Source organism: Xylocopa sonorina, chromosome 10 (genome assembly GCF_050948175.1).
Source record: "Xylocopa sonorina isolate GNS202 chromosome 10, iyXylSono1_principal, whole genome shotgun sequence".
Classification (NCBI taxonomy): domain Eukaryota; kingdom Metazoa; phylum Arthropoda; class Insecta; order Hymenoptera; family Apidae; genus Xylocopa; species Xylocopa sonorina.
Genome location: NC_135202.1, coordinates 9,789,994 through 9,815,074, shown reverse-complemented (window position 1 = coordinate 9,815,074; position 25,081 = coordinate 9,789,994). Strand labels below are relative to the sequence as shown.

Genomic DNA, 25,081 nt, shown 5'->3' with positions numbered 1-25,081 from the left:
AGATTCATTCAGTGGAACTATGCAACAAAATATCGAGGTGCAGGCGTGTTGTTACTTGTACTCGGTGCTAGCCACGGGTTTTGGCTGGCGAGATGGCGGATATGCACACGTTCACGCGAGAAACGTAGCTGCGGTACAGCGAATGAATCTTTGCAGGCATTATACCCAAATTTGGACGACTAATTCTGTGTAACTTGCAACGAAGCCCAGCGAGCCTCTGAACCCCGTCCTAATTGGGCTATGCACACGGAGTTCCAGCGGAAGGAAAATTTCTGAATCACGTTAACTACGATGCACTAAAGTTTGCAGGGTGCACGAAAAATTATGGTCCACTCGTACTCGAAGCTCTACTGGATATCGTGGTATCAACGAAAATGATCTCTTTGCGATTGTGATCCTTTTAATTGCTAAGAACGAATTTATATTTGAAATAATTGCGAATGAGCTATTAAGAAACGAATTTATAGCGATGTTTCATGAGATAAGAACAAAATGCTAGCTTTCTTAGCGTCAGAGAATAGTTTGAGATGACAAAGGTTACGAAAAATTATGGTCCACTCGTACTCGAAGCTCTACTGGATATCGTGGTATCAACGAAAATGATCTCTTTGCGATTGTGATCCTTTTAATTGCTAAGAACGAACTTATATTTGAAATAATTGCGAATGAGCTATTAAGAAACGAATTTATAGCGATGTTTCATGAGATAAGAATAAAATGCTAGCTTTCTTAGCGTCAGAGAATAGTTTGAGATGACAAAGGTTACGAAAAATTATGGTCCACTCGTACTCGAAGCTCTACTGGATATCGTGGTACCAACGAAAATGATCTCTTTGCGATTGTGATCCTTTTAATTGCCAAAAGTGAACTTATATTCGAAATAATGGCGAATGAACTATTAAGAAAAAAATTTATAGCGATGTTTCACGAAATAAGAATAAAATGCTAGCTTTCTTAGCGTCAGAGGATAGTTTGTGATGACAAAGGTTAGCGAAAAGATAAGGAGGATTAGCATACACCTTTGAACTCGAATCTGACCGATGGCAATCTCCATAAATCGACTATATTACACGGTGAAATGGTATTGGCGGGAACCAATATCGAGCCACTTACGATTTATCCATATTCATTAGAGGGGCACACCGACAGGCCGCCTACCAATCAGCCCCGATAATTATCCGCGTAATTAGGCCGAGGCCGGCTCAAACATGGCCATTTCACGGGCCCGTCCTGTGTTTCACTTAGCGGCCCGCTCGAAATTGAAGCCGTGCACCGGAACGCTCGAATCGCAGCGGCGATTACTTTTTCACGCGGCCCACCCCACGCGCGCACACCCACGTAATCCGTTATGCGACCAGTCGAACATCATAATCGATCTCCCTGCGCTCCTCTGCTGCGCCCTTCGTCCACGCTCGACCATTCGAAACGCTTCGATCCGCGCGCGAATTGAAATTAGCCACGGTTTAATATCTGGTTTTTCGCTCGAGCGGAACAACAAACGAATAAATGGACGCCACGGTTCGATGACGATTCGTCTGTTTGTCGATCCGCAGCGGACGGACGAAAATATTTTTGCGACCAGCGTTTTAACAGCCGCGACATAGACGCGACTGGTCGAGCGAAATTAAGAGGCAAACGAATGGCTTCCACTCGATTCGATCGTTTTTAAGGGAAAGAACTGCGAGCTACGATGGAGTGCGAGGAGGAGTTCGCGTGTAACCAATTAGTCGAGGCGCGGATGAGAAAATCAACGTGCAAGCTTCTGCTGACCGCGTTGCTCTGGTTTGTTTGAAACGGCAACGATTAACGCTATCGATATCCCTGGATTTAATTCACCGTGGAAATTCTGTACGTTCGCGGAGCAGTTCCTCTCTCGTTTTGTTTCCCATTTTTTGGTGTTTTTATTCGGATCTTGGCCAAATAAACGAACGTACATTCGGAGATTTACAATCCGCTGGTGAGAGAGTGCTGGAAATTGGTCCACGCACGTTTGCCTCTGCGCTTTTTAATATCGGATCGGATGGTGGGCCGGTTTGTTTGCGATTTTTATTCGACTCTAAACATTGGTTCTTCTATTGAGATTGATCGAGGGATTTAGAGTCTTCTGACGTGAGTTTAGGATATTTGACAGAAGAAGACAAGTGTTTGAATTAACCATGGAACAACTGTTTGTAAAGTTTACAAAGAAAATATTCACTCCTTCATTGGAACCGCCAATTAACCGCAGTAAATGACGAGAAAAACGAACGCGTTGGATCGTCAACGCGAACGACAGCATTCCGTACAGCATTCCGAAATTGCAGGCTAATTTGTCCGCGATATGCGAATGCGAATCGATCGGATGCCTGGAATATCTCGACCAACGCGACGGCCGTCATCGTGCAAATCCATCGTCGCCTCTTACGCGTGCCAATTCGGATCATTCACAGAAGAGACAGAGAAAGAGAGAGAGAGAGAGCAGCCAATTATAATCTATCGCTAGGAAAACAATTGATCTACCTCATCGAAATATCGAAATATCTTAGCAGTAATCAATCTCTTCAAAACACCTATTCTCGCAAATTTATTTAATTCACACAAAAAAACGAATGAAAAAGATTCTTTGGAAATCGTCCAGACGCGTCACTGTAAAAGAGAACCGCGATACCGTTCAATGTTCCATTCAGAACCGTAACCAGAGGATTAACGAACGCCAATTACGCGACAAAACCCGTTAGGATGTGGAGAAAAGTGCCAACAATATCCGTAGAAACAAAGGATTAGAAAGACACGGGGTAGTGAATAATTCCCAAGGGGGGGTGCGAGTTATTGTTTCGTCGCGGCAGACGGAATTGGCAATATCGTTCGCCTGCTGGAGACGGCGAGGGAGCTGGTTCCCGCCGGGGCGTTCATCCCCTGAATAAGTCTATATCGAAACGGAGGGAGGAGTGTGCGCGCACACGACCGTTTTCGAGCCGTGTGTTTAAACTGGCGCGTAAAAACACGGCCACCGCGAGTGTCGCGTCCGTTTCCCTTTAAAATCGATATTTAACGAGCGACGAAAGACCTTTTCAACGCGACACAATGGCCGATGAAATCGACGGGGGTGCCCGTTCCGGACGATTCTCGTCGACCGCGTCGAATTATCCTGGAATTAAAAGCTGCTCGCGAGACCTTCCATCCCCCACCCCCCCCGTGCGGGGTGAAATTTAAAGGCGGCTGCCGCCCCTCTCTCTGACTAATCGGGATTCTGTAGAAAAAAAAATTCCCTCGCTTTATTATCACTGTTCGCACTCGGCTAAATGGGGTTCCGCCATTTATTTATAGCGAGAGGGCTTTTATCTCGTTAAAATAATAGAAAGATGTTCCATTCCCGCTGTTTCCAAATGGAAACTATTCGCGGTTTTCACTGTTGAGAAATTCGTAGGGATTTTTAACAATTCGCGAAGCTTTGGACTCTTCGATACCATAACTGATCATACCGAGCATATTTCAGGATTTTAGACGGAAATTGAGCTTTATAACCTTCCACACCGTGTCCCACGATTTTATACGAGAATTTCATTTTCACCCCGTGACTATCGTTCCACGAATTTGGAAATAAATTTTACATCGCAACCCTCGCACGATTCGACGCTAGAATTTAATTTCTGTAACCTCGATTCTACGATTTCGTCGTCGTAAGCGACTTTCAAGGGTTGGCAGCCCCAACGAGACAAAGCGTGACTTTTCGCCAAGGCGTGCAATCGCTCTCAGAAGCAATTTTATCGGCTGCCACGTCGACGTAACGATAATTAGAAGCGCGGTCTCGAACGTGGACGGTGTTGATCGTCGAAACGTTCGCGAGTGTATCTTCCACGGTTCTATCGTCGTCGATCGCTCGAAGCACATTTCTTTCGTATTCGAGTGACCAAAAGGAGGCGAAGTCCGCGGATTCGTTGGTTCACGTTCCACGGAGACGCAACGAAAAGCAAAACAAGCTGCGCGAAATGAAACATCTGCGAACTCGGATCGATAATACGCGAGAGGATCGATCCCACGGCACCCTCTTTCTCCCCTTTATGTACGTTTCATATGTACCAGGCGAACCGTGTATAAAGAATAAAAGGAAACTCGATTCCAAGAGACGTATCTCATGGTACACTCCTTCTTACTTTTCTCTCCATCAGCTAAGCCGAAGACTCGATGAAATTAAAAGGGAAACAGACGAACGGGACGGATGCATCGCGTTACGGTACGTCTGCTCGCCTGCGACGTCTCCTTTTACCCGTGAAACCGAATAAAACCCCCGAGCGGATCCTCTCGATGAAACCAAGAAGGGTGGCATGGAAATTCGAGCCTCTCAGAAGCTCGTACCAATGTTCAGTGTATTTCGTCGCGTTTAGAATTGGAAAATAATATTTCTCGAAACTTCTGTCGCGTTTGAAAGTCGCGTGACGTTTAGAAATCGCGTAATGTCTCCATTTTGGAAATTATTCCGTTTCGCGAGAGAGTTAGAGAGCCAGCTTTGAGAAGCGAGTTTTGGGGTTAAGAAAAATGAAATTCTTTGACAACGAGCAGCTTTCGTCGCTGGCGTTTGTTCGCGCGAAGAACGGAACCGAAAGACGCGGTGTGGATGGATGTTAAACCGGAAACAGAGAACGCCAGGGGCAGAGAACCGTGGCGGAAACTGCGAAACGTCAAGATTAGACGTTTTCCAGGCTAGGCGTAATACCCGTGGCTCGCTTATCCGTTTAAAGAGATACTTGGCGGTCTAAATGGACTTTGCTCGCGCGATTAGATTAGCGCTGGGAACGGGCCTTAATTGTCGTACGACCTAACATCCTCCACGCCCGGAATATCTAATTAGAACGATAAATAACCAGGCCGGATGGAAGCGTTAAAGGGGCGGAAGAACAATGCCCGTACGCAACATGGTTTTTAATCCTTTCAGCCAACCACTGCTAAACTTATCGCCGCCTTGTTATAAAACTACCTTTATATATATATATATATATATTACACACTATACGATAATAGTTTTATCAAAGGTGCCTGGCGAGAACATTCTTTTTAACGACACCCAACGTAATCCTTTCCACCCTTCTTCTTCTTCTTCTTTTTTCTTTCACTCGAAATTACCTACCCAAGGATCTTGATAGGATAACGTGATCGCGAATAGGTGTAACAATTCGTGGTAAAATTGCAGACCATAAGAGAGACGAGTGAGAACGTACAGCAGAGCGATTCTCGAGTCGTTGGTTAATTGCAAAAAATCGTGCTCGCGGAACGAACGCACCCCCGTCGTTCGACGGTTTTTGCTGGTCACTCTCGAGCATTTTAGCCCGTATCGGTTGAACAAACGCGAGGTAGTCAGTGGAAAAATAGACGGAGTCTCGCGTGTAACACAGAGGGTCTCGCGCGTTTCGTTGGTCCAATCGAACGACGAGGATGGACGGGACAAGTGACAGTTTTCTGGGACATCGAGAACGGAGTGGAAATCGACGGGGTTCCGTTTCGTTTCTGCAAAACGATTTCTTGGCGATCGATCGAGAATCGACGAGAGAAATGAACTGTCTTGTTGTACTTACAGGTGCGACGGGGCTGAAGGATCTGACAATCAACGTGCCGTCTGTGGTGCGGTCCGGCGACACTGTGACGCTTTCCTGCCATTACAACCTGGAAGGCCTGCCATTGTACACGATACAATGGTTCCTTGGCGAGGCGGAGTTCTACAAATACGATCCAGACAGGAATCCACCGTACAGCACCTTCGATGTCGATGGAATCCAGGTGAACGTGAGTGTTCTTCGAGTTCACGATCTTCGATAAGCAACAGATTTTTATGTAGACAAATATGATAAGAGAAATTAGGGGAGATGCGATGTAGAATCGGATGAACGCGTTTTTGAATGGTCGCGTGAAAGGATGAATTCGTCCTGGTTGACTTCCACGAGGGGCGGAGACAGAGATAAACGACAGCAGAGATTCATACGCGAAACGTTCCCTCGAAGAGGGTCGACACAGTTCCACCGTTAACGCGAAACGCTGTTAATTACGCCTGGAACGGTGTCTACCCCCAGGGTGTGGGGGTGGCCCGAAAACGGTGCTTGTTGCGCGCGAATCTGCTGCTTAATGCGCGCAATTAAACTTCGACGCTTCTAATGAGCGCTATGATAAAAGTTCGTTACGGGAGGCGCCAGTTAGCTTTACGACCCGTGCGTTTCAGCCTACGCATCCATTCGTTTAACGATCCTCGAGGACGCGAGATCTGTCATTTTTATAATTCCGTTCTATTCTCTGTGTATTGCTTACCGTGTTAGATGTTGAGGAGTAGCAGATGCGGATGTAGAGATAATTAACACTGCACTGTGATTAACACTGCGATAAAAGAAGCACTGGAAACTCGAATAAAAGTATCGCGAGCTGTCACTTACGTAGTGAACGCTCGACAGACTAAGGGAAACTGACTAAATCACCTTCGTACGAATCACCTTGCGTACGATTAGTGAATTTCTAGGAATTCTCGATTCCAAGGAACGTACTACGCGAGCTCGCGAGTATGTTTATATTTTTCTCCTTGGATCGATGTTTCTCAGGGAACAGCGTTTCTTATCGCGAAGAGAAGCCAAAGGATAAGTCGAAGACCACGTAACGAGTAACGAAGGCTCTGCGAATCAACGCACTCCCTAAACGAAGCTTTCAATGTCGCGATTCTTCGAGGAGGCGTTAGAAATTCGTCAACGTCCCTCGTATTCGCATTCGTATGCACGCATCGCTGCGTCGCATCGAGTAACAACATTCCTTTTTTCTTTTCTGTCCATAGAAAAATTCCACGCGTCGATCGTTTCGCGTCGCTGATAAATTTCCACGACGAAGAGGCGATGGAAAAACCAGGGACGTTCTTTCGCGAGTCGACGCAAGGACGATCCTGGCGACGTCCATTTATCAGTCGCCTTACTGTGTTTCGAAAAGCGAGCGTAGATAAGGCCGAGTATCGTCCCGATTTTTCCGCCACCCCCGTCAAGCACCCCGTTTTTAACCCCGCCGCGGTATCGCTCAGCTTTTCCAACTTCGCTGCTGCGTTTTCTACGGGAATTTTTCCGACCTCCACTCCAGAGTCGCCGCGTTACGAGATACGAGAGTTTTTCTCTGTTCCATGTGAAATACGCGGTCGCCTCCCTTTGTTGGCGGCGCTTGTCGCTTCTCGAGTGTTTTAAGGCTCAAAGTGGAAAAGTATTGCGAGAGACCAAATTTCTAAATCGAGAAAAATCTCAGCTATAAAGAACTGCAATAAAAACTACACTAGCTAAACCATTAACATTCCAATTAATAATAACATATCGCCAACAAACAGATACAAGTGTCCAATATCCTAAAAATAAAAAATCCATTATCCAATCAGTCTATTCAGACCGCTCGAAGCAACGACTCTTTCCAGTTCAGCTGGCAAGTTCGATTCAATGAAACCACCCCCTAACGACCTCGCGTATCGCCACAGATATTTAAACCGCGACACGAGTCGAAACTCGAAAGGGTGGACTCCGCCCTGTGGATTCGCGTTGGAGGCGGAGGAAAGCCGCCGTAGCCAGGGTGAAATCCACTCGAACGAGGATTCCAAAGGGTCGTGTCGCGGTCGTGGCACACGCCATAAATCAGCCCTATCGATTTCCCCCGGCTGGCTGGCCCACCGCTCTCCTCTCGCACTTACGCGGCTCCCGGAACGCTCCCCAAGGAGGGCGGCCCCGCAAAAAGTTTCACCCTGTCCGCGCGCGCGACACTTTTATCGAGTCCACCTGCCGCCACTGTCTCGAACAAAGTACACCAGCCGAGCCTGGCTAACTTTATCGCGTGAAGAATAGCTGTCGCTTGCTAGAATTCTCAACGATCGACGCGGCGCCTCGTGATGGATCGCGGGTCAACTAAGACGACCCTTCGATGATGTTCGCCGCGTTTTCTTTGCTCGAAAAACTCTTTGGAATGAAAACAACGGGGTGGTTACTGAAATATACGTGAGACCGTTGGGGGTGGTGGTCGAACGATGCTTTAAATTTCATTTTTAACAGTTTCGTGAGAATGTGAAAAATAAAAATCGATAACGAAATTGTTTATCAAACTTATTCAATTCGAATCGAAAAACTAAACGGATAGCAACGAAACAGCAAAAGCTTAAATCGTCGAGGGGTACGCGTATAATGAAATTTCGATACATCCCCAAAAGATATTGGATACACGCGCGATTTAACTGAACCGACAAGTTTGAAACGTTCCACGGTAGAGACGGAGGGTCCGTAGACGGTTCTAGATGGGCAGATAGGTTGGCGCCCATTTGCCAAAGGTGGCGAATCGATGCTGACAAGTTGCGAGAGTTTGGAGACCGAGGGAATCGATTCGATTCCTCGAGTCGACCGCGAGACAGTGGAAAACAAATTTTTCACTCGCGCGACACCGAGCGACCGCGGGATAGGGATCTTTAATAAAATTTCCAACCCAGACCACCCTCAGGATCTCCTGCACCGACAACGTCATTTTTCTACCTCGACTGTCGCTTAAAAGCGCGCCGAAGTAGTCGAGAAAAAATGTTTCTCGAGCGCCACTTCGCGACGTCGATCTTAAAAGTCCGATTTCCATTTCTCGCAGCCTCGTTCACGTCCCTGGCGCTGTAAATGATCCCCACGATTTATCCGTGAAAGAGCTTCAACAAATGGCGAGTGATCGCTAGAGAAATCTCGAAAAGCGCGATATCGTTGCCAGCGAGCAAAGCGAAGCTCCTGATGGCGGCGCGGTAGCAACGAGCCGTTGTATCGACGACGTGAAAAGTAAATCTCGTAATCTCCGTGGAAAACGTTCAGCTCGCAATGGTGTAAAAGTAACGACGGCTCGTATAATATTTACAGGAAGCAGGGAGGTGTGGGTAGCCGAGGAGCAAGGGCTGCGCTGGTTCGCCTGGGCCCCCGTTTACGTTCGACAGAATTACGTCAGTCCAATAGGGATGATAACCCTCGGCCAGGCTGTCTCGACGTAGCCGATAATCCCGCCTTTTTATCGCCACTTAGCCGTATCCCCTTTTATTGGTCATTACACGTTATCACGACACAGGGGCTGAACAAACTGCTGGCCACGATATGCTGCTGCTCGACGGACTTTATCCGCGAACAACCCCTCTCGCCCCTTTTAAACCTTCTCGTAGTCATGTAAAAAAATTTTTCAACCCTGAAACGATATACTCGCTTGATCGAGGGACGCGAGTAACGAACAACGTTCTCTCGTTGGGATTTAATAGAATTGCTGAAGCGAACTAAGTGTCCGCGGGAACGTTCTGAGGGGGTTGAAAGGTTCCGTTCGAAAGTGAAACACGGTTAGTGGCGCGGGTATTGTAAAGTTGACGGTAAAAGGGCAACGGGAAACTTTACCTTCTATCCGTCTTACGTTTCACGCGAAATATCGTCGGAGTGAAACAAACGGGGACGCAGCGGAGGAATGCAAAGTGGCTGAGATAAAGTTACCCCTGTCATTTCGCGGGACATAGTGGACGGCGATGTTTCATGGGAACGTCCGCGGATGGCCGTCGATATTTCTTTCGAGGGGTCGCGACTGGCATCGGGTGAGGGCGGAAACGGTGGAAAGGGCTTGTCTCCGCGTCCGGATGTAGTTTGTAAAGCGGGCAAAAGGGAGCCATCCGCGATGCATATAAATGATCGCGACGTCGAGAGGCTGGACGGAGGAGAATACAGTCCGATCGAGATTTAGACGCGCTTGGGGGGGTGGCTGCTGGATGGAAGGTCGATGGTCGCGTGGAATACAAAGTAATTTCAGTCGTCGGCTGCGATCCACCGGTGGAGAGGAGAATCGAGCCGGAAATAAAAGGAGGAAAAAGGGGCGGAACCGGAGGAAACGACGGGAGGAGAAATTATACGCGTTCCTGTTGGAAATTTCCGCGAAAGGGTTGTTTGCGAACTACCCTCGTATGATTGTTGATTATTGACAGTGAAAACGCGCGGGTACGATTTCCCCGTTTTCAAAATGTGGAGAATAATGATACGTTCGTGGATATATCGCTCGATCGCGTTTCTCTTCGCCATACGGAACGTCTGTTGAAAAACTACTCCGCATGATGAAAATTGTTGAATAGACGGTTCTACAATTGTGCTCATAATTATGAAAGCGGTCTAAGTCAGATATTTCTTGTTTCGAGATATTTAATGAATTGCATTTGCACAAATTAGAAAATATTTTTACATTGTGCGACCTTTTTATTTAGAATTTTACTAGTCTTGATTAATGGAAATTTATTATGAGTATGAAATTTTGTGTGAATTTCATAGGAAAATGTTGTATCACCCTTTCCTCCTCGCTTATAGAAGCTTATAGAATCCTACCTTATAGAATCGAAGATTGTTGGGCGCAGATAGAAGGGTGGGAATTAATCGAATCCGCGGGGGTGAGTTGAGCAAGAAGAATCTCTGGCGATCCGATAGCAGAGAATACATTTAACCCCAGCATCCGTCCGGTAACCGAGTCGAGGTCAACTTCGAACGGCGATATCTGAGGAAGAGAACGAAATGGCGGAGTAAAGGGTTGGAGAGAAAGTTCGCCGTTACGCTATCAGATTTCCAGCGACTCGATCGTCCGTAAAAGTATCCTCGTGGCCAGGGCGCCTGTTTCAACCCCGAGCAACTACCCCTCCTGGACCTTCCGCGGTCCAAATTGAAGCGTCGATGGTCTCTCTGTCCCACGCGCTTAACGCACGATCGAGGAAACCGCGGGGTTTCGAATAAAATTCCATTTCTGTCCTACTCTCGGTCGTTCTTGGTTTTACGGAGTTCGAACGGGTAGTTAAAATTTTTCTGAACGTCTTTGCGGAGATAATTTTTAGGATTAGTTTTAGTTTTAACTGTTAGAGATATCTCTCTCGCTATGAACAATTGCAGAACTCCGTCGTTTAACGAATCTCACGATTTCCTTGAACTTCGCAGGTCTCCAAGTCGAACGCGAACGACGTGACGCTGGTGAACGTGTCGAGGAAGCTGACGGGGAGGTACAAGTGCGAAGTGTCCGCCGGAAGTCCCTCGTACCACACGCTGATCGAGAAGGCCACGATGGAGGTGGTGGGTGAGTGTAAGGACTGGCTCTGACTCGAGGACCGAAAATTAAAAAGTTCCACTCGGAAGTAGAGGGCCGAAGTAAAAAAAAAATCCCTTTCGTTACTGAATCCCGTCCAGCGGTACGTAATGCCGCGCACGTGCGGCTACGTGAGTCCCATTTTCATGTCGGATCCACAGGATCGCGAGGAACTTCCGCAGGGAACGCGAGAGTCGACCCTTTGTCGCTAGCAGAAGAACGTTTCTACGTCTTCGTTTCGCATGAAATATAAATCAGTACGTCGAGAAGACTCCGTGGAACGATGGCCATGAATTAATTCTACTCGCAGGGGGGTAGAACAGAAAATATATCGGTAGAACCCGACAAATGTTCATCGATGAATTCGTTTGAGAAAAGCATGGCGTTAAAAAAATCGCTGGCACAGAAAACTGATTACTCGCGTAAGTTCCGCGCGTAATTGTTAGATAGACGCATCGAGCATCCCCCAAATTGCGCCCTCGTCGAGAACGGTTCGCCACTTGGCTGGCGTCTGGCCAGGCGTCGAGCTAGCAATCGCGTGCCCTAAACGACGTAATTATTATGCCTTAGACGCGCCTAAAACGGACCCAGCGATCGGCATCGAGAAGGATAGGATCGCTGTGGGCGAGTTGCTCCGGGCGAACTGCACCACTGGCAGCTCCAGGCCCGCCTCCTACATTACTTGGAAGCTGAACGGGGATCTCGTAAGTATATCGCTGGAACCACCTCACGCCTTACCTCGCGTCCTTCTATATAGTATCCTCCTCGAGCGGTAGCTACGTGACCTTACTGGATGATTAAAGTTCCACAAGGAACACCCTCCTTCCACCGTCTTTCTCTACCTCTCGCTGTCTCTATCCACGCGCCACGAACTTCAGACGCGCCAGCTCGGTACGCCATGTTCCCTTCCATTTACCTTTTCAACCCCTTCGCTGCGCTCGACGCGCGTTCGCACCTATGCCCGTGGCGCAGGTACGCTCGTCGACGCGGTGTGTTTCTTGCGAAGAGAACTATTTGAAGAGGGAGTTACGCGAGCAAAGGGAAGCAATAAGGGAGACGATGGCCGTTGGAGAATGGGAGTTGAGGATGGCTTGTTTTAAGACTGCTTTGGGACAGTTTTAGTGGATTTAATTCGGTGATACTTGTTGTTAACTAAATTTCTTAATTCAACGCGGTTACCAAAGGTGAAAATTCATCTTGTTCGATGAAAAATATTGTTATTATTTTAGAGTATTCGTCCTCTAGCTTCGTAATTGCAAAGCTAGTGAAACTTCATATTTTTCCCGTGGAAAGAAGATAGAGGGGATTCACTGTTCGATAAAAATGGCCGCTGAGTACCGCGGAAGGGGGTGGTGCACGCGCAACAATAACGAAGCGTCATTATTTCGAGTGAATTATTAATGTTGCCGGGTATTAGCCAGTCGGGCACCGGCGAGCACATATTCAGGCCCATTGTGACGGATTAATTAATTAGACCAATTTGATGTTCCGCTTATAATTCGTAATTAATTTGCGCGGGCGAACGAATTATTTCCCCGTGTACGCGGCGCGTGTAAACAACCGTGAACACGAATGATCGGTGCCACGGTTCAGCGGTCCGCTCTGCGAGCTGCAATTATATTTATCGCGGCAAGTAAAAACGATTCAATCTGCGCGATGACACACTCGACTCTCTGCGCCGAATTTATCCGAATTAAAACCGTAAAAGCGGAAAGAGTCGAAAGTAGAGAGACAGAGAGACGACAGAGTATTGTTATCGCGAAATTTCTTTCTCGACGTAAACCGCGTCTAGCGACCCGACGTCCCACCGATACGATCGATCGTTCGGACGGATAGACGTCTTTCGACGTTCGTTTGAAGTGGGTAAATTTCACGAGAACCCTCGAGAGACGCTTGGCATACCTGCGAACCCTCGATTCCTCGGCGAATCTCGCGCCGTGGAAATCCGACGTTAAGGAGGGGCTCCATGAAACATGTCCGCGCGCTCGCCGTTCTACCCCCAGAGTATTTCTTCTCGAAAAACCCTTGCGAAAGGGTGAACGAGTCGCGGAAGTGTGCTGAGAATTCCTGGCGTCGATACGAGGCTAGGTTTTTTCGAATTGTATCGAAAGTGCGCTTCGCGACTGGCAGCGTTCTACAACGATGGAATCCATGGACTGTCGATATAAAAGATTTAAAAGAATATGTAATTTAATGCGAAAAATATCGATCGTAATTTCAATTAAAGGGCTGAACGGCTAGAGAATCTACGCGACCTCATCGTGGGCAGACGACGTGGCAAAATGTCCACTTGGAGTGCCAAGAAGCCAAACATAAATCGAGCGTCTGCGAAAGACGCGCAGCGACACGGTAACCAATGGAAGGTCTGACGATAAACTAATGAATATCGTTTCCCCTGTTACACCTCTTATATACCCGTCGAATAACCCCGTTCAGGGCTTTAATGGGCGTCGTTTGTCTCTGCTGGGGTGTTCCCAACAGGAATCTTGAAGAACGCTGCCAAAGAAGATCGGAGTTGAACCCTGTGATACCCTGGAATCCAATTTTGGTGGAAATATCGTCTCCACCAGCGATCAGACGAGATCGTACTCCCACGTACCGTTCGAATTAAGAATACTTTCGCCCAGAGCGGCGCTAAATTACACCAATTTATTAAGGAACAGTCGAGATACGAGACTGGCTTCAAAGCTCTGCAAATATAACCGATACAACGAAATTAGAGCGGAACCGTTACCATCGATCGAACTCGTTAACATTTAATTAGATAATTCAATCGCCTTATAAGCAAGCTCCAACAACAGGGTGCAATTAGAACAGTTGATTGTACAAAAGCTTTTACTACGATCAAATTTTTCGATGTGAGCTCTCTGACAAGTTTTCTGGGGAAAGCTAGTTTTTTAATGGACTTTGGGAGAGAGAAAATACGTCAGTATTGTACGTTTTAGTCTCACGATGAAAGAACGTCGACTGTGGTGAACGGAAAAGTCGAGAAACCGGAAGACACGACCAGAGACGCTAGCTTCGTCGCGATCGAAAGCGTGTGATTCAGTGTTGCGAAGCGATCGCGATCGTAGCCGCGGCGATTTAACGGGATAATTTGGTTGATTTAACAAATACCGCGGAATAACGATTTATTTGCATACGAGGCACCCTGAACGAGCCAGTGTACACCAGCCCCGTCCAATCCCAGTCCGCGTCGTTTCGGATGCGCCGATTGGCCGGATGTGTATCTCGATGGATCTCGATAAATTTAATTCTCGCTGCCGCGCCCCTTCCACAACGAAGGTTTGGCTGGTCGACGAAACGTGCAACGAACAGGGTAGTTACACCACCGTGCGCTAATTAAAAAACCAAACGCGGCTTCGAAGGCGTCGAAGATGAAACTGTTTCCATTTGTATCGATATCGACGCATGGCGAACGATCTAGAATTAATTGCCACACATCACTCTATGCTTACGCGAAGTTAAAAGAGTTTGTTCGATCCCTCGAGATCAGAAAGACGGAGAGAAAGCGCGTGGCAGTTGGAATTGCAAGTTTCAAGAGCGTTCTAACAATATCTCGTAAGAATGGTAAAAGCGAGGCGGACAGGGGAGAAACGAGTTACAAGTGAATTTGCATAAAAAGAGCCATTCAGATGAAAAGAAAATCTCCGAGCGAAATACGTTTTACAATAACCGTAAAATCCGCTGGGGGATGTTCGGTGGATTCCTTGAGGGAAACTTAGTGAAACGTAAAGATGATGTTCAAGGGCTGGAGGGGGTGGAATGTAGGTTCCGCGTGGAGAAAGCAGTCGGAGGGACGAAGTGGGTAGTCGTGTCGGGGGGAGGCGGAAGCGGACAAGTACGTATTTAGCTGTGTTCGAGTCGCAGGGAAAGTTCGCGATCGAAGCTTTCAAGAATTCCGCCGGAGGCTGAGATGGACCGCGATGTCGCGAGGGAAAGGATGCCAGAGTTATTTACTCGACTCGAGTCGGACTCTCGTTAGCCCCGTCTTCTCTATCCTCCAGACAGCGCGAATGTTTCACGTCGCTCGAATTCTGCCACGCTCGCTTAATGCGCTCGCTGCGAACATTCTACGCTGCGATCCGTCCGCCGACGTGGCTATTTAAACTTCGAAAATCAACGGGGCTGGGGGCAGCTGTAGAAGCTGCGACGAGAATTCTCGACCCGCGAGCCCTCGAAGAAATTCGAACCTGGGAGGATAGATAATTCCCAACAACTTCAAAGCTCGCGTATTTTCCTAATAAATGACGATTTAAGCTTCTTACCGCCATTGCACGAGATTTTTCCATCGCATTGTCCCTCGACAATGGATCAGAAAGTCATAGTCCAGCTGCAGATTCGATCGATCGGATGTTGAACGCAATAAAGGAAATTCTGTTGGATATCATCGCTAATAGTATTAAACTAAGTAATTAGATCTCTGTTGTCCATTCACTGCGCTCTAATTCTTGCCACGCAGTGTATGCTGTCGTCTAACGGTAAATTTTCGTCGAACAAAATCCTAATTAAGATCGCAACCCGGTCCCATTAACAAACCACTGGCGCGCGGGCACCCGCAACGCGATACATCCAACCCGTCACGGTTTTCTATCGCGTCTGCAGTCCGGGGGTTGCATCCGCGGGCATCGTCGAAGATTTATCCGTCGAAATAATTTTCACCGGCTCGACGGTTGGCCAGGGGAATAAATTCGGCCGCTTTATGGGATCGGATCGGTTATAATTAACGCGGCGGCGACGGGAGCTGAAAGCGGGCGGCGATTTAGTTTCTCGTCGAACGAAATGGAACAACGTGCAGAGGAAAAGAGGAGAACGAAAAGAGAGAGAGGGTGAGGAGAGATGAAAGGGTGTCTCTAAGCGTGACCGAAAATTCGCGTGTCCAACCCATAACAATGGCCGGTGGAAAGTGCAGCGGCGAGAGCTGGCAATTTCACCCTGCCATTTTCGGCTTCCACCTGCACTAGTGGACGCTGACACGCGCGTCACGGGGGCTAAGCTAACCGTACAACCAAACCGCCCACCACGGATACCCATTGTCGGAAACTTTCCCTTAATGTCCTCGCGGCCCCTTACTTTGTTGCCGCGTCGTTCTACCAATCGCTTTATAGAGGGTTGCGTGGAGGAGGGGTGGTGTTGGCGCGAGGTGGTTAAGGGTGGTCGATTCCTCGTGTGTTTCGCGGTTTAACGCCGTTCAAATGTGTTTTAACCAAGCGATTCGTCTCGATCGAACTCTGACACGTCGAGGATCCAAGTTCTGGGGAATCATAAAGTACACCGCTGTGGAGGGTGGATCGTGTACTAATTGAAATTCAAAGACAACTCCGTGGACTTCGTGAACTGGCGAACAGTGTGTCTTTCGAAGAAATCGTCGAGTAACTCGAAGCTTCAATATTTATCCGATAATCCGTTTATTCGATTCTCGAAGCGCAACTGCTGCGCGGGTGTGCAATAAGGATTTCGCGCGGACTCGACCGTTTCCGTTTCTACCCGACGACCCGAGTTCCGTTTATGCGAAATTCCACAGACATTTTCGTCGGCGAATCCGACGATCCCGCGATTCGAACGAAATTCAGAGGACAAACATTGTCAATCGAGAGGATATTGAAACTACAAACGAGCCCAAACTAGTCTAGTATTGTTACCTTTCCACGTGTCTGATACAACGAAATCGTTCGCACGAGGATCGCATGAAACGAATACCAATTGCAAGAGCTGCGAATTAATTAGATGCGTTATTACTGTTTCAGTAGTAATAGTCAACGATATTGAACTCTTTCGAAATTAAACGTTCACTGTGCGCATATTTGAATAAAGATATGCGATTTAGATTTATTTTCATATCTATTGCGTCGATGATTCTTGCAAAAATTTCCCAAGATTCGTGCGAAAGCAGTGAAATAAGAAATTGAAAACGCGAGATACTCCTGGAGCAGCGAATCGAGGTGTTTAACCCCGCTCATCCGAGAAACCAGGACTCCTAAGGCGAAGTATTTACTTGAGCGGCACGGGACGATGCAACTTTTAATACGATCTACAGTTTTAAGTCTCCTCGAGCGAGCTGCAGGCAGATATCTCCCGAGGAACAGCCGGATAGAGGAGGAAGAAAAAGTGCGAGAGCTGGGAAAAGTTGTCGAACGCGGCGCGCGTCAGCTCGAGCAGAAGAACCAGCGAGCGAGCGAGCGGAGGGCTGGACGAGAGTGGAGTTTTTGCGCGTTCTCCAAGATCAAGATGCGGAGGGCGACCTCGTTGGCGAGATGCAGGCTTAACAGCCGGTGGTTAGCTCTCGCACGCCCCCGCGCTGTACACCCACGGCCACTGGCTTAGAAAATCGTTTCCATCGATCCGTCGCTCGCCCTCCAACCCTTTCACCATTTTCTCTGTCACGGTGAATTTACACGCGTGCGAGAGTGCACGGGTGTTGCAAAAATGTACGCGCGCTCGCGTGAGACGCGCGCGTCCACGAATACACAGCGCCAGGCTGGCTACAGCTGATATCGGGACTTAAAAGCTTTCGTAGACTACGAGAGAGCGATGTTGGATGGGATTAAATTGCGTCTACCTCGCTCGAAGGTATTATTACCTTTTTTACCCTGCTATTATTTTCCGCTGGATTACAAGCGTTCGAATCGCAGCGTCGTTTCAGATAATCGTCAGCTGGAATAAGGGATGGTTAATTAGATTCTGGAATACCTCTCGTTGGCGTAATATAACGTACCGTTTTATTTGCTACCACCTCGGCTACCAATAAAACAGCACGCTCGCAATATCTCTTCCACCTTCCATAGCGCGATATATTTCTCCATTCTCGAATCAACTCGCTTTCAAACAAACACTCGAGCCCAGTCACCGAGTGGGTAGTTGATCCTCTGCCAAGGCTGCGCCTTCCACCAATCCAGAAGCGACCTCGCGCTCGTATCTTCTCGCCGCGGTTCCTTCCGGTTTGCTCGCTCGCCCTTTGCCACCCTCGCGCGCACCATCCACCCATATGAAACATCGACGAGCTCCCAGCGACAAATCTTCCGTCGCGAGGACGCGTCGAGGCTTCGAGGAGCGACGATTCAGCTTCCAAGGCGACTCTGCGTTCGCTTCTGGTCATCGAGAGAGGCATTATCGACGGGGGTGTTCCTGTCAGGGATTTGTCGAGGAACGAGGACGCGCGCGGGGTCGCGTCGCTCGTTAGGGACTTCTTCCGCACAGGCGTCGGACAGAAAACCGATAAACGTGTCATCCACCCACGCGATCGCGTCCCACTGTCATTGTGCGATCCTCGATCTCCGTTGCGATTTTCGAGGAGGAACGCGGCGAGTCACCTCGCGTGTTCGGAATTATCGAGGCGAAAACCCGGCCAGGCGACAACGAACGGTGTTTCGAGGAGAATTCAATTGATATTTTTATTTTATTACCTTTCTGTTGTTTTTTCATTCATCGGCTATTTTCTATACGCGATTCGAGCTCGCCACGCGTCGATGAATGGTCGTTGATCGACGTGGATTTCGTTGTAACCCATCGACGATTCTTTTCGCACGAAAGTTACCGTGAAAATTGTGCAGTATTTTTTTTTATGATACACGTGGATTTTTTATAAGTCATGTAAATATTGCGCTCGAAGAATGTAGCGAATTGCAGCAGTGAATCGAGTCAGATTCGGTGACGGTTTGAACGGGAACAATTTTCCAGCGTAATCATAGCCGAGGTGTCCCAGTAAAAATCGACGAGAATTCAGCAAAGTTTCATTTCCATTTTTCTGCTCGACTCTGAACTCGTGATTGGTAAACGCGAAAAAATTCTCAGGGCCCCGGACCGGCGCGAGCCCGTCAGCTTCCGTTCTATCGTGGAAAGAACGCGACCTAGATTCTGCCCGTAGGATCCGCGGCAGGAATTTTGTATGAAGCGGTACGGTTACGCTGACGTAGCCAAGATAAACGACGGCGACAAGGAATTCTTCGAGGGAAAACGATAAAACTCGGTGAATTTACAGCGGCGAGGAATTCCCCCGTGGCGGGAGACGCGAAACACTCATAAAGTCCTCACGCAATTTGACGGACCGTGGAAAAGCGTGTTTACCAGGATAAAATGCGGGATTAAATATAGAGATAACATCGTGGTTGGAAGTCTGAACAATTCTCGTGTCAAATTGCTGGATTAAATTCCAGCTTCGTTGACCGATCTCTTACGTTCGACTGAGGGTGCATAGAAACGAAGGGGTTGATTCTGAAACGCGAGAGTAACAGGTCACGTGCTGGTATTCAGAGCGAAGTTCAGTGAGAAATTTCAGTTACAATTGGCCTACGCGTCATCGACTTTACCAGGATAAAATGCGGGATTAAATATAGAGACAACATCGTGGTTGGAAGTCTGAACAATTCTCGTGTCAAATTGCTGGATTAAATTCCAGCTTCGTTGACCGATCTCTTACGTTCGACTGAAGGTGCATAGAAACGAAGGGGTTGATTCTGAAACGCGAGAGTAACAGGTCACGTGCTGGTATTCAGAGCGAAGTTCAGTGAGAAATTTCAGTTACAATTGGCCTACGCGTCATCGACTTTACCAGGATAAAATGCGGGATTAAATATAGAGACAACATCGTGGTTGGAAGTCTGAACAATTCTCGTGTCAAATTGCTGGATTAAATTCCAGCTTCGTTGACCGATCTCTTACGTTCGACTGAAGGTGGATAGAAACGAAGGGGTTGATTCTGAAACGCGAGAGTATCGCGTCACGAGAGTCACGTGCTGGTATTCAGAGCGAAGTTCAGTTACGAGAAATTTCAGTTACGATAGGCCTACGCGTCATCGACTGGGCTCGATAAATCCCGAACGACCCCTGGTCGATGGGTGGCCTGATGGAAACTCGACGTCGGGATATCGGGTTAATTACATTTGACCGGGGAAATTAATGAGAAGTGTCGCGCGATCGAAATATTCTCTCGAGAGACCAACAGCCGTGATTACGGTCCACTTTCCCTGTGAAAATCCGCGCGCTGTCTGGCGGGGATGGCCTGGTTGGCTCAAAATGTCAGCCGTTGCTTGATTAGAGGTCGTGATTGCTCAAAATTCCGTTTGGAACTGGATTTCGTGGGCGTCGAGGCGTAATTACCAAGTGAAACAGTACCGCTTGATCCCAGTAAACGCTTCTAGCTTAAAGAGTTATTGGAAATCGAAATCTGACGTCAACGTAGAGATTGAAGAATTATGAACTTCACGTGCGAGACATACTTCGAACCTTTGAAGAAGGTTCTCAGAATATTCTCACGTTCGACGAATGACTCGACGGCGCGTTCTCACAGTTTGCAGCGATTGCAACGCGACATCGATATCTGCGAGCGAAAGAAGTCGCGTCGTCGCGGGATCATCGCGACTCCAACGCTCTAGGGGATGAGACTCGGGGGTGGAGGGTGGCTCGCGACAAGGCGCTGCCGTTGTGCATTACGTTTTATGAACAGAAGCCGTCGTAGTCTCTCGCGTCGTCGTCGCGGGTCCGCGGACTTAATGCGCAGCCTCGTTTGTTCCCAGGAGTAATAACGCCGAGCGACTCTTGCCACGAGAAAAAAAAGAGAAACGAAAGAAGAAGAAGAAGAAGAAGAAACGGGGGAGGAACGTGATCGCTGGACGTGCATAGAGAAAGAAGAGAACGCTCAAAGCTCCCTTTCCTACCGTTCGTTTAACTCGAGAGCAACGAAACTGCGTAATATCTTTAGAAGAAACGAACGAGATTCATCTCTGCCCCCCCCCCCCCCCTCTAGTGGCTGGGGGTTTGTCAGCGAAGGAAGATCTCGAGGCGCCATCTTCGATAGCGAGCGAGAAATTGAATTGAATAGGGATGAGAGAGGGAGGGTGCGTTCTAGGGTGGCGATCGATGGGGGTGTTTGTCCGGGTGGACGTTAAAAGGACCTGGATAGTAATGTAATAACCGTGGAGTAACAGTTTGAACGGTGTATTAGTCCAGGGATAATGTTTCGAGATCGTAGCGCCATGGCGGGGTCAGGTTCGCTTTGGGGTCGTTTTGGGGGATGGACAGCCTTGGAGATGAGTGGTTTGCTTCCGGATGTGTCAATCGAGGGCGTAGATGGGGTGCTGTTGTTAGACGTGTGTTACGTTCTGCGATGAAATGTACAGATAAAATTGATGCAACGCTAAAGCTGTCCACGCGCCTCTACAAAGGGTAATTTTGTGTTGCGGAAAAAATATGAGACACTTTCGCGCGCGTGGTAGCATCGTCGCGTCTCCAACGGTGGCGAACTCCTCGCGGCATTATAATTCATGCTTTATTCGCAGTCGTCCCGGTGATGTACGCGAAACGTACGCAACGCCAGGCTGCAGAATTAATCCGTTTCATTTTCTGCCCGCTAAATATTTATTTGACGTGCACGCTTGGTTTTCCTGCATTGTTAACGCGCGAATACCCAGCGCGCCGCGGCCCGTGGCGGAAGTAATTTTGTAATTAAATCGCCGGTGAGTGTTGACAGAGCGAAGGAAATAAAACGAAGCCCCCGTTCGTTCTCCAAACGGGAAGAAACGAACGCAAACAATTCCTCCCGCTGCAAAATTACTGAAACGCACTTCGCCTCAGTTTGCGATTGAATTTCGTCGGCATTTTCGAAGCAACCGTGCGCGAATCGTGTATAATTAAAACCATCGCTCGCTGTTAAGCACAGGACGAGCGAGAGAAAAGAGAGGCACGCGTGTGACGCGAAACCTGTTGCGATCTACCTGCGTGCCTGCGATTCACTTTAAATCGCGGCTACGTTTGAATATCTTTGCAGATTGCGAACGACAGCATGATATACAGGACCAGATACCTGGCCATCCCGCAGGACGACGATTCACAAGTGTCGAAGTCGACCGTGGACTTCAAGGTGACGAACGACATGTTCAGAAACGGCAGGCTTCACCTGCGCTGCATCGCCTCCATCGCTGACGTCTACCGGAAGTCCGCAGACATCGAGATCAGCGAGGACGCGCCGCGCATCGCCTCCATCACTGGGGAATCACCGCCACGTGAACATCGTGAGTACATCTTTCACTTTTCACGCACAAACCAGTACTTCGAGGATACCAGAACTTCTCTACTTTCTCTAGAATAGAGATACACGCTGTTACCTTTATATCGTAGAGATCTCTTTAAATTTCCCACAATTTCTCCTTCGATACTTTAACTAGACGTAACGTGACGAAAAAAGGACATTCAATCCTCCATCGATTTATCTAAAAATCTATCCCTACTGTTCCTCGACATCCCTCGAATTCCTGCGCGTTATCGCGAGGAAAATTCCACGGGGCGGTGTTCAGGGCCGGCAAAAGACGCGGAATTATCAGAAATGGAATCGCGTTTAATCAAGACGTTATTCAATCGCTTGCCATTTATCGCTTGGCTGGATCTAAATTGTCCTGGCAACTGGAATCGTCAATACAGGGGAGGCGGTGAGATAACCAGGCTCTCTGAAGTCGCCTCCGTCGAGGACAGGGCGCGAGACGACAAAGGGAAAGAGGGTTGGAACGGAACCGTGCGCCAAGACAATCGTCCTCGTTCCTACGTTCTACCTCTAAATAATCGCGTCGAGCAACGCTGGCGGTAAAAAAATTTTCGAGCCGCGTCGAATGGGAGAGAAGGGAGCGTCTTCGAGCGTACGTGGTAGTAGATCGAGCAGATCGACGTTGTTAATTGCGTCGTTCCGATCTAACGAGGTGCACAGGAATCGAGGAATTTTATCTTCCTTCCGGCTCACTGGCTGCCGATTTCTGGCGCGACGAGGGGGATGAATGGGTAGCGGGGGTTGTTACAGGTATGCCTGGATGCATTCAGGGTACGAAGAAACTTTTGTTGGAGAAAAATAGAGGTAGCAGTGATTTTTTGCAGCAATTGGATTCGCACGTTTGCATTCTTCGATCCTTTCACGACTCGTATTCCTTTTCTTTTTTAAGAGATATTAATCCTCTGATTTATTAAAACGTTCATCGAAATGGGTTTTTGAGAAATTGGTAAATGTATCGAATATTCGTTCCAATTACGAATTCTCTCGACATATTCAGAGATGAAACTGAACAATTCTGCGAAGGAATATACGCGACAATTGTAATGTTATCGGCCTCGTTAATGAACTACGGCGGGCACAATTTAAACGTGCCGCTGCAAATAATTGCATTGCTTAACAAGAAGCGAATTCGATAATGCATGCGCGAGACGGTGATGTCGATCGCTATCCAACGAGTGTTTACGAGCAGCTGATCCACTTATGCTTGTATGAGCTGCACCATTTCCAATATCCGTCGAAACCGGACGAGAAATAATTGGTCGCGAATAATCCCACGAGAATTCTCCGAATTCTTGAAAAAGTTTTTCTCGACCCTTCGTAACTCGTCATTAAAATTATATCAGCTATGCAAGACTTTATCGCGCGATTAGCAATAAATATAACGATCTCAAACGCTTCACGAAAGGGTGCGACAATAAATATTTGAGCAGAAATATGACAAAATTCAGCGGTACATTCGCAAGATGCTCGCCACGCTGGATACAACGACATCAACGATTTATCAAGCGACGCAATAAGGAAATTACAAGGACTCGAGGATTTATCGAATCTCCTCGGTTCGTTTCAAAGCGTAACTCCAGTCGAGGGAGGGAGCCGCGGTAAAAGTGCTCGGATGTAGCGAGTCGTAATGGAGTGTGATTGATAACGCTTTGCTCTCCGCGATCAGCGTCTGTTGACGGCTGTAGGCGAATACGAACACGCGTCCCCTGAATCTGGAGAAGGCTCCACTTCTCTGCAACGTCCACCACATGTTTTGCTGTACAAAAATGAAAAAACCATCTCACGGATCCAAGCATTCCTCTCGACGATCGCACAGCAGACCTGTTAAATAATGCAGAGGAGTATTTTTCATTTATGCAGGAGGAGCAACGTCGAGCGCGAGCGAGCCAGTGACAGTTATGTGGCTGTTGCAGCGGTACCAGACCGCCTTCCACAGGAAATGGGATCCCCGGCCGGATCGTTCGCCACGATCTCGCCGTTTGTCGCGGCTTTGCCTCTTCCCAGCGCAATTATCCGGCCCCGCCACGATTAACACGCGCTCCACGCTCGAATCGAACCCGTTTACGCCGCGGTTTTCATCTGCCCTTTGATTTCCGTCGTGTCTTTGACTCTGGTTAAGGCAACTGTTACGAAGTTATTGCATGTCGATGAATCGGAGATTCAGCGGATTTCGACGGTTCTCGAGTAGACTAAGATCGAAGATCCGTGAATTTTCTCTGACGATTATCCTACACTTGCGATCAGAGAGACTGAAGCATTGACAAAGTGACTCGTTTCCTCTTCCGTTTCTATATAATAGAATTTCTGTCCTGGCTCTAACGTTCGCGCCAGAGTCTGAGGCGCGACTCCGCCATTTTGGTACCATCGTTGATGAGTTCGTTAGCAGAGCCAGAATGGAACGTTCTTCTCTCTCTCTTTTTCTTCTCTCTCATTTCACGCATTCGCACAGCTCCGCTCGAACCGACGAGCTTCGTTTCCATAACTTCGCGTGCAACTCCATTTCTTCTACTCCTCCATAAAAAAAATGTCAATCTACACGCGTGGTATTGCATGCCAGTGGAAATTAGAATTTTTCCCGGCAATTTCTCAATTTTTCCAATAGCTGAATACTTTGATGGTCTTACGACCCTCGTCCAACCCCCCGTCGAGGGTTGAAGATGGGGAAAAAAATTAGAATTCCACTCGACACGTGCGGAATTTCAGCAGCCGGTTAATGAAGACAATTTCACGGCGGTTTGTCGCTGTGGGTTCGCTCGATCTCATCAGCGGGGCCGTGGAACCCGTTCTTGGCCATCGGCGGGAGATTAAAATTGAAAAAAAGGGAATCTGCGGTCCAGCGGCCATGGTAATCGAGCTGGAGCGAACAAAGAGAGAGGGAAAGAGAGAGAGAGAGGGACAAAGCTGCAGGGGGAAAGGACGATGGACGAGGAAAAAGCGTGAAAATGCGAGGAGAGGCATCGTCGAGCTGAA

At 48.1% G+C, this 25,081-nt stretch overlaps 1 protein-coding gene across 1 annotated transcript in view; it reads left to right on the top strand.

Annotated features, from left to right (window-relative positions):
- The window catches only part of LOC143428082 (uncharacterized), a 99,711-nt gene that overhangs the window by 62,417 nt on the left and 12,213 nt on the right, over positions 1-25,081 (top strand). Inside the window, exons 2-5 of the mRNA XM_076902700.1 lie at positions 5,552-5,757; positions 10,935-11,070; positions 11,650-11,783; positions 21,842-22,085. Coding sequence (XP_076758815.1) covers positions 5,552-5,757; positions 10,935-11,070; positions 11,650-11,783; positions 21,842-22,085 — 720 coding nt within the window. The remainder of the gene's footprint in view (positions 1-5,551; positions 5,758-10,934; positions 11,071-11,649; positions 11,784-21,841; positions 22,086-25,081) is intronic.